Here is a 17,660-nt window from a genome sequence, read left to right as displayed (position 1 = left end):
CACTCCTAGGCCTTCAGTAGTGCTATCTCTGAATCAATCCGCAGCTGCGAGTGTGGTGTGATGTACTACACGTCCACTAGAGGGTGCCATTAGTCAGGAAATAACTTGTGACCTGAGGAACTTAAGAAATATATATCATTAAACTGTTCGAATTTTTGGACGTTGAAAGACTATTTGGAATTATTTCATAAGAATTCATGGAAAAGAATAATTTACATAAGTCTGGGATTCAGATATTTTTAGGGCAGCAGAGAAGGCCTTGCAGGCAGTGATGGTCCACCACTGGTATATGTGGTAAGTCACACCCTTTCAACAATTTGACATCATTTTTAGCAATAAAGATGAGCAATAAAGCTAATTCACATTCAATTGTGTCATAAAAAAGCAACACGGGTTTGTTTATCAGCATTGCTTTTACAACCTTGAACTTTGCACACGATATCGCCGTCCACCACCAAACTTGCTGCCAACGACCGAGCGCCGAGTCCACGGGTGAGTTGTGTGCAAAGTGAAGAATTTTTTGGGGGGAACGAAAAAGACAAATGTTTCCCTGTTTGATAGTTTGACCAACAAAATGGCCGCCGGGAAACGTCGCTCTCTGTCGGCGCTGGAGGTGACGCTCGCCGTCCTCTTTACGGTCATGACGGCCGTCAGTGTCGCTCTCATCGCCTTGACGGCCACACACGCCAGAACCACCTGTGAGTACGCACTGAATACAATGCATATTGATTAATACAGACGCTGCCCTACTTACTAACATTCGAGTTATGAACAACAGTTCATATGAACATTTTTGTAGTAACTTATGTAGTATTCTCTCCAGTTGTACATATCTTTATAGAGCATATATTTGATGAAATGATTATTTTTCAGTACAAACCAATGCAGGTTACTTATACAAAATATAGCACTGAAGCAACTTATGAACAACTTCAAGTTACGAACAACCGTTCGGAATGTATTTCATTAGTAAGTTGGGGAGTGTCTGTATAGCGCTTTAACAGCAGCTGAAGCTGGAAAAAAAACGCTTAACGTGGACAACTAAAGTTGAACTACGTCATTTCTTTGTCTTCGACTTTTTTGACGCTTGCGGTAGCTCCTGTCCCGACGACGCCCCCCAGCCCGGAACCGACATTCCGGATTGGAGTAGGACGCGCCGACTGCACCGGACCACCCGCCGAACTTCCTCTGGTCGCTTGCCTCAATCGTACATATCGACGCTCCCCAACTTACAAACGAAATACATTCTGAATGGTTGTTTGTAAAGTGAATTTGTTCGTAAATTGAGTCAGTGCTATATTTAGTATGGAATGTATGTTTGTTTGTCCTGAAAGATAAAGATTTCATAAAACATGCTCTATAAAGATGTGTACCTGTACAAATGGAGAGAATACTACATATGTTACTACAAAAATATTCATATGTACCGTTGTGCGTAACTTGAATGTGTTTAAGTAGGGGAGCGTCTTGTATTTTCGCCGCGATCCTCGCAAGGGCTCATTGTGTGTTATTTTTCCGTGTTAAGATGGGCTACGCGAACCCGCAGCAGACGGCGGCAGGCATTCATACCCGTCTGTTCAGTCGCGCCTTCATCATCGACGACGGCCGCCGTAGAGTCGTCTTTGTCGCTGTGGACATCGGGATGATCTCGCAGAGGTTGAGGTTGGAGGTAGGGATGTTTTCCGTAGAGGGAGGTCCGAGGTAGGACAAATGTGGACTTAGATGCACTGTGTCACCATTCCTAAAGGTTCTAAAGGCCCTGCAGGCTAAATACGGCAACCGGTACCGGCAGGACAACGTGGTCCTGAGCGGCACGCACACCCACTCTGGCCCAGCCGGTTACTTCCAGTACACACTCTTCATGATCAGCAGCAAAGGTTACATCAAGTCGTCCATCCAAGCGTTGGTCAAAGGCATCGTCAAAGTGAGGGCGCCGTCCGCCGGCAATTAAAACACGTTCGGTACCTTAGACAGCACCTTTCCTTTGCCGATCCAGAGTATAGACAGAGCCCACGACACCATGCGACCAGGGCGGATCTACAAAAACCGAGGGCGAGTGGACGCCAGTAGCGTCAACCGAAGTCCCCATTCCTACCGCAACAACCCGCCCGGCGAGCGAAATAGGTAAAACGGATCCGAAAATGGTCGCCCGACCCATCACTGACTCCAATCGTCCTTCAGGTATGAAGACAACGTGGACAAGGACATGGTGCTTCTCAAGTTCACCGATGCCGACGGAGACGGCATCGGCGTGCTGGGGTAAGCGTTCGCCAGAGTGCAAGATGGCCGCCCCGCCACATGCATGTAACGACACTCCCAACCCCCTCTCCCCAGCTGGTTCGCCGTGCACGCGGTCAGCATGATGACAACCAATCGTCTGGTGAGCAGCGACAACGTGGGCTATGCCGCCTACCTGATGGAGAACCACAAGAACCCCACGGCGCTACCAGGGGAGGTGACGTCAAGTCCCAATCGGGATGGCGATTTTGCCTTTGTAACATCGATGGAGGGACCAAGACTCTGGGTGACTTCCGGTATTGGACACTGACTATCAGTGTGTGTGTGTGTATGTCAGGCAGCTTTTGTGGCTGCTTTCTCCTCCAGTAACCTTGGCGACGTGAGTCCAAACATTGAAGGTCCTCATTGCGTCAACTCTGGATTCGCCTGTGACTACTTGAACAGTTCGTGTCCTGATGGAGGGGTAAAACATGGACACTCACACGTACACACACATGCTCACACATAGTAAACAGGAAGTGCTTGTGTGCGTTTCAGACAAAAGAATGTCAAGCGTTTGGACCTGGAGAGGACATGTTTGACAGCACCAGAATAATTGGAAACAACATCTTCAGGAAGGCTAGGGTGCGTGTGCATGTGATCTAAAATTATCTCTTATCTTATCAAACAATTGCTATCTTATAGCGGCCTGTGTGTGTGTGTGCGATTGCAGGAACTATACGCTAATGCGGTTGAAGAAGTGACGGGCTTCATTCATTCAGCTCATCAGTGGGTCAACATGACGGATGTCACGGTTTACATCAATGACACGCATATGGTCAGTACGCACACACACACACACACACACAATAGCGAAGGATGCATTTTGATGATATTGTGTGCAGGTGAGTACATGCAAGCCAGCGCTAGGTCACAGTTTTGCAGCAGGCACCACGGACGGAGGAGGAGACCTCAACTTCACTCAAGGTCACTCTCATGCATTGACTCTCTTACGTTAGCAATCGCACCGCGAATAGACGTCAAAAGTGTCTCTATAGGTGCGGTGGAGGGCGACCCGTTTTGGGACGGCATCCGCGACACCCTCCTGGGCCGTCCGTCCAATCAGACGCAGGAATGTCACCAACCCAAACCCATCCTGTTCAGTACGGGAGAAGTGAGCGCAAACGCCGCCTGTAACTCATATTGTCATAAAAACGGTGACACAACGGCCTCACTTTTATGCGTGCGTGGGTATAGATGAATTGGCCGTTACCATGGCACCCGGAAATCATTGACGTTCAGATCGTCACTGTTGGATCTTTCGCGGTTGTCGCCGTTCCTGGGGAGATGACGTAACAACACACACGCACACACACATAATAATAATACTCCATTTGATTCCTAAGCACTTTTCAAAACTCGCAAGGTCACTTTACAGTCACATTAGTTTTTTTGTGGGTGAGCAGTGTCAGCCACATGCACTAGCATTCACTCAACCCCGAAGTAACTCAAGTAGATAGTAAGCTACCTAGCTAATGGATAGCAAATAAATAGCGAATGGGTAGCCAGATAGCTTACAGCCAGTCAGCTAGACAGCTAATAGCTAGCCAGCTAGCTAATAGATAGCTAATATATAGTCAACAGCTAGCCAGCTTACAGCTAGTCAGCTGGACAGCTAATAGCAAGCTAGCTAGCTAGCTAGTGGATAGCAAATAAATAACGAATAGATAGCCAGAGAGTCAACAGCTAGACAGCTTACATACACACGTGCACAAAATCGGTTCTATGATGCAACGACAAAGATGTGGTTGTGTGTGTGCAGCACCATGGCAGGCAGAAGGTTGAGAGAAGCTGTCCTACAAGTAAGTGTACAAAGTACACACATACATATACACAAAAATATACGCACACATCCGAAGTTCCTACTTGATATCTTGTGTGTCTGTGTAAGGCACTTCAGTCCAATGGAGCCTTCTCTGATGTGGATGTGGTGATTGCAGGCCTAAGTAATGTGTACACGCACTACATAACCACATATGAGGAGTACCAGGTACACACACACACACTTCAAAATGTGAAGTAGCAATGATGCTAATGACGAAGGATGCCTTCTCCAGATTCAGAGGTACGAGGGAGCCTCCACCATCTACGGCCCGCACACGCTTAGCGCGTACATCTTGAAATTCGGCGACTTGGCGCGTGCCATTGCTCGGGTGAGACTTCTGACCGCCATCTTGGAAAAGGAGCGATAAGAAAATTCGGAAAGGGGAACCGGTGAAAATATGACGTTTGTTGGCGTATGGGGCGGCATAGTGGACTAGTGGTCGGTGCAAGGCTCGAGGGAGACCCTAATGCTAATCCTAAAACTGCAACTTGCTTCTGATTGGTTCGTTGCCGTGTTATCATGTCTATCAGGACCAAGTTGGGTCGCTCCCGCCCGGTCCGTCCCCTCCGTTCTTCCAGAAGAATCTTTTCAACTTGTTACCCGCAGCGACAATTGACAGCAAACCGGAGAATAGCAGCTTTGGAGACGTCCTGCTGCAAGTACTTCCCATCTACAGACAGGTAGGAGACACGCAGAGTCAGTAATGTCTGATGACGGACTCCCTGGTGGGGGCGGGTTTGGTTTCCAGGGTGACGTGGTGTCCGTCACCTTTGTGGCAGGAAACCCCAGACATTCGGGAGACGTGGTAAGAAATCGCCTATTGTCCGGTTGCCGTTGTCAGTTTCTTGGTTTGATTGGTCTCTCTGGGTTTTGTCATCAGAGGGACCAAAGCTTTGTGGCGGTGGAGATGCACGACAACACAAGCGATACCTGGACGCTAGTCCACAACGACGCGTCGTGGGAGACCAGGTATGCCGTTTGGTTTCCATCGACAACGGGAGGTTGACCGATTGGCGCCTCCTTTCGCAGGTTCCTCTGGTTGAAAGGTTCCGATCGGCAGAGCAACGCCACGGTGGAGTGGCATATCCCGACAAACGCCGTCGCCGCGTCCTACAGGATCAAACACTTTGGACACTACAAGAGCATGAAAGGACTGCGACCGATCATCACGCCCTACCAGGGCATGTCCGACGTCTTTCGAGTTATCAGTACCTTTTACTCCTAGTTAGCGTCTTGTCCTCTTTGGATGCTGCAATTGAGACTCTGTCATTTTGTGTCCATTAAATCACATTGGAAACAAGTACTACGAGTGCTGAGTTGCGATTGCCCGGTGGAGTTTGCATATTCGGATGGTTAATTGACTCATTCACTGCCATGCATGTGCAAAAAATATGTCCACTCCAGTGCCAGGGTTTTTGTCATTGCACATATCTGCGCCGCCCATCTGTGCAAAACACTTTCAAATCCACCCCCCCCCCTCCCCCAGGAAAGGTCCTTTGGCGTATCGGCGGCGCCATTTTAATACGAGAGGGGCGCATTGTGAGGCGGGGGGTGGCGGAGCTGATGGCTGCGGGATGGCATGTTGACCTATGATTACATTAATTTTTTGCGACATCAAGATCGATTCAATGTTGTCTCACTTTTCTCATGAATAAAAGTATATTTTAATGGATTTGTTCTGTTGATGCTGTCCTGATTTAGAGTAAGTCCTCCCAAAAACATGTATAATAAGTCGTTTTTAGCCCCCATTAATAAGTGAAATATATTCTTATTGCTCGCCGTGTGTCGGCTCGAGCCGAACCCTGCAAATTCAGTTTGCTTGTCAAATGGCTTTGTGGGTTCCTGGCCAGTAGATGGCGATAGGTGCAGTTTGACGCAATCCACCACCAACAAGAAGAAGTCTCACAACAGCGGAGCGTCCCACTTCCGCTTCAATGAGCAACTATTTCCGCTGTCAACAAGCCAAGTCCTCGGTGAGTCTTTTTTACTTTAATTTATCATTTATCAGCGAATGTGTTTATGTGGGGAACATAGGAGCACGATTACGATACGTTGCGCCAGTTATTTGGCGAGTTTAATTCGCCTGCATTCAAAGCCAGGGAGTTTATCACGACACCGACAGTGAGTGGCAGCACATTAATCATATATTTTGAGGCACATAGTACGGTGTTTTGGGGTGAAAAACAAACCCAACTATGCATCGTCAGGTTGTTTGACAAGAATGTTTTTGTCCTAACGTCTTTATTTTCTTCCGAACACGTATTTCCGCCCAGACCGGAAACGGATGTTCTCTCAATGCTGAGTGTGCTAGCATGGATTCTGTTCCAACAAAACCAGAGCATGGATGGAAGACGTCGACGAGCTCACCCAGCTCGAGTTTCTATATTTGGTGTCCAGAGTGTGCGCGGAGACAACAATCTTGGATTCAGCGACAAATATTGAGGTTTGACCACCACGCCGAATAATAGAGCTATCTCGCTAAAGCTAACGTCGCTCCGAGCTAGCTCGCTTAAGCTAACGTCACACCTGCTAATGTTGACTAGTGTCACATCGTTGTCTTCAAGTTTGAAGTTAGCTATTTTGTGCATTGAGACTCTACTACGTTGGACGTGATAAGATGCTTGCATGTTTGTATTTCAGCTGAATTCGTCATTAGCCTCGGGTAAAAGGAACCGACATTTGACGGCTTGAAAGATCTGCTGAAAATGGAACCAAATTCGACGTAAGTTTGTCTCAACAAATTTGTCCCATCATATGACAAATGATGATTGTGACGTTGGTGTTGTTTAGACAGGACTCTCTCGTCTCAAGTTGCTCGGGCATGAGCTGGTGTGAGACAAGACGATGCACAAAACCGGGTTCGATCGAGGACACTGGTTCGCTGTGGCGACGCCTGAAGGGAAAAGCCCAAAGGAAAAGAAGGCCCAAGCCAAGTCGTCCACAATGAAGATGGCCATCTTTTTGAAGTGAAAACGTTATCTTTTTTTGCAAACGATTTTTTAATGACAAAAGTCAAAATATATTATGACACTCTGAGTTTTTTTTTGATGTGTTGTTCAACTAATTTATTTACTTTTCTTTTAATTAAACAGGCCTGGATGAAACTGATGGGACCACCAGAGGAGGGACACCCACCCGGCAGAGGAAGAAAGTTGGCACGAGGTCACTCATCAAAGTTCGCTCCGGAGTTGTAAGTTTTTTTATCCCCACAAAGACCATGTGTAGTCAGGCGTTTTTTGCTGAAAAAGTGTTTTTAGACGACCATGTGTAGTGAGGTGTTTTGATTTGCCTTTCTCACAATGTTATTGTGCAGTTTGTACCAGTTGCACCTGCCTGGTCTTGAACCCTGCACTGCTGCACTGCCAGTCTCCGCCCTAGCCACTGGACCAAGGGGGTGTGGCCAATTACGCTCAAAGTTCATGTATTCATCATGCGCTACCGCGAAGACACGCTGCCCCCTTGTGGGAAGTCTCACCAGCGCTTTATCGGCAACAAAAAAACAAAACCCGAACAAATTCGGGAATGGCGCTCTAGTCATGCTTTTCAATTCCTGAATACATTTGTGAATGGCAGCGAATGAGTGTAACTGCAATTAGCCCAGGCTCAACCATGGCCATATACAGGTAACATCCGACTTACGACAGAGTTCCGTTCCGACCAAACGGTCGTAAGTCAAAATGGTCGTAAGTCGAAATACATTCAAAATGTTGAATAGAGACTCTGAGCCTAAATGACTTGCAAACTCCCTCCCATCGCGCGGTCGATTGCTGTGCGAGAGTGACATGCTGGCTGGCTGACCAAAATGGTGGTTGTAAGTCAGATGTTAGCTGTATTTCAAAAAGTATACATTTGGATGATTATTATTTTCATGTAACGTCATGGTGCGATTCTGAGTTAGGCGGTCAGGTGGGTTAAGCAAAATGTCCCGTCCAGGTGGCCCGTCTGTGGGGTATGCAGAAGAACCGTCCCGCCATGAACGACGACAAGCTGAGCCGCTCTCTGCGCTACTACTACGAGAAAGGAATCACGCAAAAGGTAACCCCTCCCACTTCACCCGCGACATTTCAACCGGCCCCGCCCCCAAATTGTTGCCACTAAACGTCGGTCGGGTCTAGCGCTTGCTTAGGTGGCGGGGGAGCGCTACGTGTACAAGTTTGCGTGCGAGCCCGAGGCGCTCATCTCGCTGGCGTTCCCCGACAACCGAAGGCCGAGTTGGAGCGCTACGTCGACGAGGAGGACGCGGTGCCTCTGTCCCACCCGGACGAGGGGGGGTCGCCTCCGAACAGCCCCCCCATGCCGCCCAGCCTTATTCCAAAGCCTACATGTATTTAAAAAAAACAACAACGCAACCCTCCGCTCCCTTGCTGTATCTCTGGAAAACGTATTTTGCGGAATTGCACCCAATTGACGTTAAAATGTCAAACGAACAATCCGTCACTTTTTTCTCTGCTCAGAATTGGTTGGCATCACTTTAAAGCATTTCCATGTTAAACACCCCCCCCCCCCTCCCAACTTGTATATATGGCGATGGTGGTTTTGTGCTAACTTAATCTCATGAGGGACATTTAAGAGATGGCTTCATAAATACTTTGTATATATAAGTATATATGGATGTATTTCATAACCTGTTGTTCTTTTTGTGTTTTTTTTAGTATACCTAACCTTAAATGGATTTAATTATTTTGAAAGAATGGAAACCTAACCTTACATGGATTTAATTATTTTGAAAGAATGGAAACGTACAGATTTTAGTTCTATATTATGCATTTAATAATACAGTTCATTTATAAACACCTTTCAAAACTCGTCTTTTTCGGTGTAAAATGCCTTAATATACCTGGGACAGATCTGCACCTACATCGATGGGGAATTTTCGCCGTCTGGCGGACACATGAAGAAATTACATTTAGAAATGGGGAATTTTCGCCGTCTAGCGGACACATACAGAAATTACATTTAGAAATGGGGAATTTTCGCCGTCTGGCGGACACATGAAGAAATTACATTTAGAAATGGGGAATTTTCGCCGTCTAGCGGACACATACAGAAATTACATTTAGAAATGGGGAATTTTCGCCGTCTAGCGGACACATACAGAAATTACATTTAGAAATGGGGAATTTTCGCCGTCTAGCGGACACATACAGAAATTACATTTAGAAATGGGGAATTTTCGCCGTCTAGCGAACACACACTGAAATTACATTTAGAAATGGGGAATTTTCGCCGTCTAGCGGACACATGCAGAAATTACATTTAGAAATGGGGAATTTTCGCCGTCTAGCGGACACATACAGAAATTACATTTAGAAATGGGGAATTTTCGCCGTCTAGCGGACACATACAGAAATTACATTTAGAAATGGGGAATTTTCGCCGTCTAGCGGACACATACAGAAATTACATTTAGAAATGGGGAATTTTCGCCGTCTGGCAGACACATGAAGAAATTACATCTGGAAAGGCGTTTTTAGCCCGAAAAAACGACCGTGTATAGTAAGGCGTTTTTAGGTAAAAAAAAAACTCGCCCATGTAGAGGAAGGCGTTTTTATCCCGAAAAAAACCCCACCATGTATGGTAAGGTGTTTCAAGGTGAATAAAACGACCATGTATACGATGGCGTTTTTAGCCCCAAAAAAAACGACTATGTATACTAATGCATTTTTGGCCGAAAAAAACGACCATGCATCATCAGGTTGTTTGACAAATATGTTTTTGTTCTGACTGTAATGTTTTACTTTCCGATTACGTGTTTCCGCCCAAGCCGGCCGGAAGCGGATGTTCTCCCAATGCTGAGATGTGCCAGCATGGATTGTTAGCTTCTCTTCCGACCTACCGAGGCAACAAAACGAGCAAGGATGGCAGATGTTGACGGGTTCACCCAGCTCGAATTTATACCTTTAGTGTCCAGAGTGTGCGCGGAGACAACCATCTTGGAACCAGCGACAAAGATTGAGGTTTGACCACCACGCCGAGTAATCGAGCTATCTCGCTAAAGCTAACGTCGCTCCGAGCTAGCGCGCTTAAGCTAACGTCACACCTGCTAATGTTAACTTGTGTCATATCGTTGTTTTGCATCTTCAAGTTCGAAGTTAGCTGTGAAGGAAATAAATACATTTAGTTCGCCATTTTAAACATTGTAGGATGAACATTAAAATAGTGAGTTAAAAAGATGAAATGTAACTGGTAATGCTAATATTAGCTTGTAATATTTTAACCTAAAAGCTGTTTTTGTGCTTTGGGACTCTGCTACGTTGGACGTGATAAGATGCTTGCATGTTTGTATTTCAGCTGAATTCGTCATTAGCCTCCCGTAAAAGGAACCGACATTTGACTGCTTGAAAGATCTGCTGAAAATGGAGCCGAATTCAACGTAAGTTTGTCTCGACAAATTTGTCCCATCATATGACAAATGATGATTGTGACGTTGGTGTTGTTTTGGCAGGACTCTCTCAAGTTGCGCGGGCATGAGCTGGTGTGAGAGGAGAGGATGCACAAAACTGGGATCGATCGAGGACACAAAAGAAGAAGACCCAAGCGAAGTCGCCCACAATGAAGGTAGTCGTCTCTTTGTAGTGAAAATGTCATCTTTTATTGCAAACGATTTTTTTATGACAAAAAGAAATCATCATATATTAATGACACTGAGGTTTCTTTTGATGTGTTCTTCAACTGATTTATTGAATTTTCTTTCAATTAAACAGGCCTGGATGAAACTGATGGGACCACCAGAGGAGGGACACCCACCCGGCAGAGGAAGAAAGTTGGCACCAGGTCACTCATCAAAGTTCGCTCCGGAGTTCTGGTAAGTTTTTTTTATCCCCACAAAGACCATGTGTAGTCAGGTGTTTTTTGCTGAAAAAAAAAAGTGTTTTTAGACCAAAAATAAAGCGACCATGTGTAGTCAGGTGTTTTGATTGCCCTTTCTCACAATGCCATTATTCAGGTTGTACCAGTTGCACATGCCTGGTCTTGAACCCTGCACATCTGCGCCGCAAGTATCTGCCCTGCCCACTGGACCATGGGGGCGTGGCTGTTTTCGCAAAAATTTCTTGTATTTATCATGCGATACCGCGTTGACACTTAGTAAAATTCTTTGCAGGTTCTCGGCGCTTCGCGCCTCGAACCTGCCTAGCGAGCTCGCTTCGCTCGCTCGCATTGAGACACTTGGCTCGCTCGCTTCGCTCGCTCGCAGGTTCGCACTTGTGCTTGTCGGGGCCCTGGGAGGCTGTCCACTTGTGGACCCGTGAACTCGCTCCAGCGACCTCGCTTCGCTCGGTCGCTTTCGCTTCGACTTGGTTTCGAGCCTGTGCCGCGCAGTCGACACCCTTGTACCTTTCGCTGTGACTTGGTTTCGAACCCGTGCCGCGCAGTCGACACCCTTGTACTTTTCTCAGCGGCCCACGGGGCCCCAATTGAAAATCGGGTTAGTTCGCTTATATCCTATTCTGAAGGTCATTGTTTGAATAAAAGCACAAGTGTGTCGCCCAGAGCTGGATTTGAACCCCAGACCTTCACGTCGGGAGTCCATCGCCTTAACCAGTCAGCCACGAGGACCACAAGTGTGATTCGGTTATTTTCTATCATATTCTTTAAAGTATAAAAAGACTTAGACTAAAAAACTTGTCTTTTCTCTAACATCCATTTGAAATTTTGTTTTCTTTGCTTATATCTTATTCTGAAGGTCATTGATTGACCAAAAGCACAAGTTGGAAATGTTGCCCAGAGCCGGGATTGAACCCAGAACCCTCGCATTGGGAGTCCATCGCTTTAACCAGTCAGCCAAGACGACCACAAGTGACTTTCAGTTATGTTCTATGATATTCTTTAAAGTATAAAAAGACACTCAAAAACTTGTCTTTTCTCTTTCCACTGAAACAAAGGACAAATGGAAGCTTTCAAGTCCGAGTTAGTCGAGTGGTCTAAGACTATACTTATGCAATCATAGGTTAACCCTCACAGAGAAACAGGCAGTATTGCTTCAGCACAATCCCTGTGAGCATTAAATCGGATTCATTTCAACACTTAATCGCAGGATTCTCAGTTATGGTGTCGTATCTCCTTTGGACCAACAGAGGGCGCCAGAGCCCTGCAGAAAACTCCTCGGACGAGCAAATTTACATTGAAACTTGTGGACAATTTATAATGTGCTAATTTTTCATAATGTAGTGAGCGGGGTAGGGGGGCGTTTCATATGCAGCTGGAAGCGATCCCAACTGTCATCGGGGGACACCTTGAACAGATTCCCAGCAAATCGTCGGGCACACAGACTTGGAAACTCTGGTGGCCATGATAGAAACCTGCAACTGAAGTCCCCAGGAGACCTCAAATATTTGATTGTACCTTGCTGCGGCTTATAGGATATAGGCCGGGTGCATAAAGTCCTTGGGGACGATCCCCACAACTCCATTCAGGTCGCCGACCCACCAGCCATCCATGTTGTATTCCTGAAAGGGATGAAATATGACAGCTGTCAATCATTGTCAATGTGAAGAAGATTGGAACATTTAGGACGTTGAATCAAATTTTTGGTGGGGGGCTTTGGCCACAAAAAAAAGATCCCTGCTCATCTTTTTGTGGCCAAAGCGCTCTCCCCAACAAGAGAATTGCACATATCTGCGCCGCCCATCTGTGCAAAACACTTTCAAATCCACCCCCCAGGAAAGGTCTTTTGGCGTATCGGCGGCGCCATTTTAATACGAGAGGGGCGCATTGTGAGGGGGGGGGGGGGGGGCTGCGGGAGTCTGTCAGGCGTGCAGAGTCCATCTTCCCTGCGCTCGCAACGGGTTCATCCAGAGTACACCTGCCGTAATGGCCGCATCGCTGAGTGAATTATCCAAATGATGAAAAAAACAGCGTGCTCCTCCTTGTTTACGATATCTTGTTTTGAGAGAGGGGGGGCAGCAAAGGCTGTAGGGGGGTGATTGAGTGACTCGCTTGACAGTATGATCAAGCTCAACCCCAAAAAAATTATATATATAAAAAAACTCAGTCCTTTTTTTTTGTAGTACACAAAAAAAATGCATTAACTTTGGGGGTTATATAACTCTTTGTTAGAGTTGTTTGTTTTTTTTAAGGTGAAAAAAAAATCACCTACCTAAAAAGGGACATTTTAAACAGGTCATATTTCTGATTATGACCTTTGTTTTGCTGAAAACGCAAATAAAACATGTATTTTTTTAGGTAAGTTAATTTAAAAACGTTTCTTAAAGGGGAAGTCCAATTTTTATGTACAAACACACGTCATTGTGACTTCTATTCCATTTCAGGTCGGCGGCCATTTTAGACACTCTGGCGCCCTCTGCTGTTGACAGGAAGTCAACATCACAGTGCCCAAGAGCTCAGGTCACAACTATCAAGTTGTTTTCTGGTTTTGGACTCCATTTTTTTAGGAGGTGGGGGTCATTTCCACAAGTGCAATGGCGGCACCTCGACTCTGTGACCTCCGTGTGACCCTTCTCCGCCGTATAGGGAGCGATCTGTTGGAGGAGTTACCATGGCAACAGCAGCAGTATGCCCGCCGTCCTTCTTTATTTACCATTTCGAAGGTGATGGGGGGGGGGTAACAATGGCGTCCCGATTGGCGTTTGTTGTCTCTTTATATTTTACGCATGATAGATGAGTTAAAGGTTTGTTTTTGGTTCGAATTTGTTTATGCGCCATGCTGGCTGCTATTGATTGAATGTATCGGTGATATTGAAGTACGTCGAGCCCCCCATCCTTCCATATTTATCTCAAGCTATTTTGGCGCTAATAATGCTACATGTCGCCGGCCACCAGCTGACTCGGAGGCCTTGGGAGTGCTGATGGAGCGCAGGAAGTCTCTCATTGCCCCGCCGCTGAACCCGCACCAAAGCGCCCCGCCCCTTCCGTACACCTCCTTGTCGTCAGGGCGCTTGCACTTCTCTCCATCACGCGAACAAAGAAACATGGCGGAGGTTCCCCCCCCTCCATTTGTAACCTGCAATCAGGTAAAATCTACAGAAGAAGTAAATAGAAAAGGACATATTTCCCCTTGTTGGTGGGAAAGTTGGAATTTTTAGGGAAGACTAACATGTCGTTTCAAAGCCAGTCAGTGCGGCACTATTTTTCAGCCATTTTTTTAATTGTCAATTGTCATCTACCCTGTCAAAAAACGTGAATTTATATCAAAGCAAATTTCCCCGTTGTAAGACTATTAAAGGCTTTCTGATTCTGAGAAGAGGAACTATTTCAAATTAGTCTTAATCAATATATTTCCAAATATAATATATCCATATAGGAATGTTTTCCAAATGTAACATAGCTAATTTTTTCCCTAAATATATAAATACAGAAATTTTCCAAATATAATATATACATATAGAAGTTTTCCACATAATATATAAATATATTTGTTTTCCAAATATAATAAATAATATATTAAAGTTTTCCAAATACTGTATATAAATATTGAAGTTTTCCACACATATAAATATATTAGTTTTCCAAATATAACATAAATAAATATAGAACTTTTCCAAATATAATACATAAATATATTAAAGTTTTTCAAATATAATATATAAACAAATATATTAGTGTTCAAAATATAATATATCAATAAATATAGAAGTTTTCCAAATATTATATATAAATATTAAAGTTTTCCAAACATAATGTATAAATATTAGTTTTCAAAATATAATATATCAATAAATATAGAAGTTTTCCAAATATAATATATATAAATATTAAAATTTTCCAAACATAATGTATAAATATAGAACTGCTTCATGTCACAAAGAGTGTACAGTAAGTGCTGAAGAATGAATGACTCTGTGTCTTTGTGTTGTTATATTATTTCATATTTATTTTTTTGTTCTTTTGACTTTAGTTTATTTCCGGGTTTGATTGAACGCTGGCGCGTGTGGCTGCCGCTGCTTACCCACAGAAAAACTTATCCTGTAAACTGTAAAGTGACGTTGAGAGTTTTGAAAGGCGCTTATTAAAAACATTTTTATTATTATTATTATTATTATATTTAAACCGCCTAGGCAAACAAAAGGCCGAGAAGCAAAATGGCCGCCACCGGCGCACCTTCGCACATCCGCCTAGCATGGCTTTTTATGCCGAGATGCCTTTTAATTAGTGAGCCGAATGACAAAGTAGAAGCTCGGAGACGATCTCGGCACAACGGGATGAAATAAGAGCTGGGGGGGAAGGGCAACGGGGGGCTACGGGACAGCGCGCGGCTGCTTAAGATAACTAATGGCCATTTAAAAAGCATTTGTGTACGCCACCAACCGTCTGTAATGATGACCGCTGTTTACGACCCCCCCCCCCCTCTCCACAAGCATTCGTTATAATTAAGCGGAATGAATCAAGCTTTTTTTGAATAAACGACCTACTGTAGTTGACCGGACGGTGACCGTTGCCTTCTGGGTGACCCCCGGACCCCAGACTGACCCCCTGCGACTCGGGGTGGTAAATAGGATGTCTTGCTTGGTGTCTATGGCCACAATAGCAGCGGGGGTTCTTAAATGGCAGGCGGGAGGGAGTTAGGGTAGGGGGGGGGGGGTGACAGAGTTCACACAAAAGAAGAAAGGGCGACCTCGGGATCGCTTTTGTAGGCCACATTTGACTTTTGATGGAGGTCGGGGACAACATGAAGCGCTTAAAATGTTTGGGGGTTTGTTTTTCTGGCAATTTTTTTTTGACAAAATGATTTCATTGGAGATGCACCGAAACTGGACTGGGGGAATTTTTGGCTCACGCAAATTCTGAATATTTATTTATTTTTTTTTGCCTCCCACTGAAGGTTTTCATCGTCATAAAACGTCATATTTTGTAATATTTATGAAATAACAATTCAGCTGCATTTTTTTTTTCTACCCACCTATAAATCAAAGTGCATTGTGGGAAAGTAAGGAAAGGTTGTTTGTGGCATGTCCAAGATTTTACTCATGAACGCTAATTTTAACTCGTTCACTGTCATACGTGCAAATAAGTGTCCAATCCAGTGCCAGGGTTTTTGTCATCGTCACAAAAAAAATCCAGGACCCACAGAATAGTAAATTTTAGGACTACGATGGCTGCCGCTGCTCACCCGACCCGCAGAAAAAAAATCCCATGACTGGAAAGTGTCCTTGAGAGTTTTTAAAAGCGCTTAGAAATTAAATGTATTATTATTATTATTATTACTACGTAAACATTCAATGCAGCCTTAGAAACCTTCGACTAATTTCTTTCACCAGAAAAAAATAGTTAATTCCTAAATTATATATTATGGAGTCATATGAGCTTGAAATGAGGGTGACTGTCCATAATACAATGCAATACTGTCCAAAATACAATGCAATAACATTGGTTTATATTGCGCTTTAACAGCTAAGCAAAAGGCAAATGCTGCCCGCCTCCTAACGCTTTGTCGGCACCCAAGCATGAAAAAATAAAACCCGAAAAAAAAAAATCAGGAATGGCGCTTTACGTCCTATTTTTAATTCCGGCCTAAATTTGTGAATGGCAGTGAATGAGTTAAGTGAGAAATAAGAGCGGGTGCATTTTACCCGTTATTGGCAAAGGATGAAACGTTATCATTTGATTGGATTTCCACGGATCGATTGAAATGACGGTACTTTTATCGGGGCGCGTTTTAATCTGGCAAATGCAGGAAAATGTTCTCTTTGGGTCATGCATCACCAGGCCTCCACTTGGCGCTTTTTTTTTTTAGACGACTGTCATACACATTTGGCAGACGGATTTCCCCATCGGCATCCATTTTAATAAAAGTCGAGGAAAGTGTGACGGTCGCAAAATGGAACCCGAGAGCCAAGCGCTTGGAATGGCGGTTCACAGGAAGGTGAAGGGTTTACAAATAACGTTGCTAAGTTGGAGATTTCCTAACAAGATGGGTTACGGTTTCAAATTTGGAGTTTTTGTGTGTGTTTTGACTTGGTGGTCAACCTTCCTTCAGGGTATGTGTGTGTGTGCGTTACACGTGTCAATGTGTGTCTACACACACACGTCCTGTATCCAAATATATGTTTGTGTATTTACTTACATCAAGCTTTTTTTGGTGTCGATATATTTATCAATCTCCATTCCGCCATTTTTACCCACAACCGCATATTATGATTCCCCTTTATGGATTTTTAAAAATACATTTTAGAAGACGCCACCAGGTGTCGCTGCCGTCCACGCGCTTTTAATAAGCAGCTTGGACATTTTTGGAGATGGCCCCTGCTATTGGTCAGCGACGCTAGCCCCTTCGCGGGCTCTGATTGGCTGACGTTTTGAGGAAGAGGGGCGACATATCAGTAAAAGGGGGGGGGGGGGGGATCATAAATCGCCTCCCAGTCCATCCCGTCGTTCTCCATGAGCGCCCGTGGGAATACTGGAATGTGACAGCTGACCTGTGGAGCCCACGTCGCCGGCCGGGCACATAAATTAGCAGGGGGGCAGAATACAACAAAAAAAAGGGGGGCGGGGGGGACGGAGATGATGATGTAGCGAAGGGCACATGTGAAAAAAAAACAACGGCCTCTTTAAGCCGGTGTGACAAATTTGAGCAATAACGGAACTGCGTGTAAATCAATAA

General features: G+C 44.9%; 2 protein-coding genes and 1 long non-coding RNA gene across 19 annotated transcripts in view; 2 read left to right on the top strand and 1 right to left on the bottom strand.

Annotated features, from left to right (window-relative positions):
* The first annotated feature begins 359 nt into the window (after positions 1-359).
* On the top strand, positions 360-5,774 carry asah2 (N-acylsphingosine amidohydrolase 2). Its single transcript, XM_089015782.1, has 21 exons — positions 360-492; positions 562-698; positions 1,097-1,191; positions 1,526-1,669; positions 1,748-1,924; positions 1,997-2,124; positions 2,182-2,259; positions 2,335-2,455; positions 2,576-2,701; positions 2,776-2,862; positions 2,951-3,055; positions 3,123-3,204; positions 3,276-3,391; positions 3,475-3,569; positions 4,040-4,079; positions 4,169-4,267; positions 4,335-4,430; positions 4,633-4,782; positions 4,851-4,907; positions 4,983-5,071; positions 5,132-5,774. The coding sequence occupies exons 2-21, from the start codon at positions 575-577 to the stop codon at positions 5,325-5,327; spliced, it is 2,205 nt and encodes a 734-aa protein (XP_088871908.1). The 5' UTR covers positions 360-492; positions 562-574; the 3' UTR covers positions 5,328-5,774.
* A 239-nt stretch (positions 5,775-6,013) lies between these two features.
* LOC148887475 (uncharacterized) lies at positions 6,014-14,110 on the top strand. 15 transcript variants are annotated; one of them, XR_016117335.1, is made up of 12 exons: positions 6,014-6,075; positions 6,376-6,545; positions 6,743-6,824; positions 6,893-7,068; positions 7,195-7,292; positions 7,416-7,496; positions 8,036-8,137; positions 9,867-10,059; positions 10,394-10,475; positions 10,548-10,660; positions 10,807-10,907; positions 11,049-11,594. It is a non-coding gene; the product is annotated as an uncharacterized LOC148887475 (long non-coding RNA). The 15 variants fall into 15 exon arrangements; XR_016117334.1 differs by lacking the exon at positions 11,049-11,594 and adding exons at positions 13,495-13,613; positions 13,883-14,110 and having other exon boundaries at positions 7,195-8,137; XR_016117333.1 differs by lacking the exon at positions 11,049-11,594 and adding exons at positions 13,372-13,613; positions 13,883-14,110 and having other exon boundaries at positions 7,195-8,137.
* Positions 10,672-17,660, bottom strand: part of skap1 (src kinase associated phosphoprotein 1) — a 32,060-nt gene continuing 25,071 nt past the window's right edge. For 2 of the 3 annotated variants that reach the window (XM_089015011.1, XM_089015012.1), the window contains 2 exons: positions 12,446-12,549; positions 10,672-10,957 (listed from right to left, as the gene is read on the bottom strand). In XM_089015011.1, the coding sequence (XP_088871137.1) occupies positions 12,457-12,549 (93 nt within the window). In that variant the 3' untranslated portion in view covers positions 10,672-10,957; positions 12,446-12,456. Of the gene's footprint in view, positions 10,958-11,033; positions 12,550-17,660 lie in introns of all 3 variants that reach the window. The other variant, XR_016117326.1, reaches the window with a different exon arrangement.

This window comes from Hippocampus bargibanti, linkage group LG15, assembly GCF_051943395.1.
Source record: "Hippocampus bargibanti isolate YZ-2025 linkage group LG15, ASM5194339v1, whole genome shotgun sequence".
Lineage (NCBI taxonomy): Eukaryota > Metazoa > Chordata > Actinopteri > Syngnathiformes > Syngnathidae > Hippocampus > Hippocampus bargibanti.
The sequence above is the reverse complement of the archived record's forward strand: the minus strand, read 5'-3'. Positions and strand labels throughout refer to the sequence as shown.

Coding starts and splice junctions, on each gene's coding strand:
- asah2 (XM_089015782.1), top strand. CDS start 575: ATGGCCGCCGGGAAACGTCGCTCTCTGTCGGCGCTGGAGGTGACGCTC. Junction 1,670..1,747: donor CGCAGAGGTTGAGGTTGGAG/GTAGGGATGTTT, acceptor CCATTCCTAAAG/GTTCTAAAGGCCCTGCAGGC. Junction 3,392..3,474: donor TCCTGTTCAGTACGGGAGAA/GTGAGCGCAAAC, acceptor GCGTGGGTATAG/ATGAATTGGCCGTTACCATG.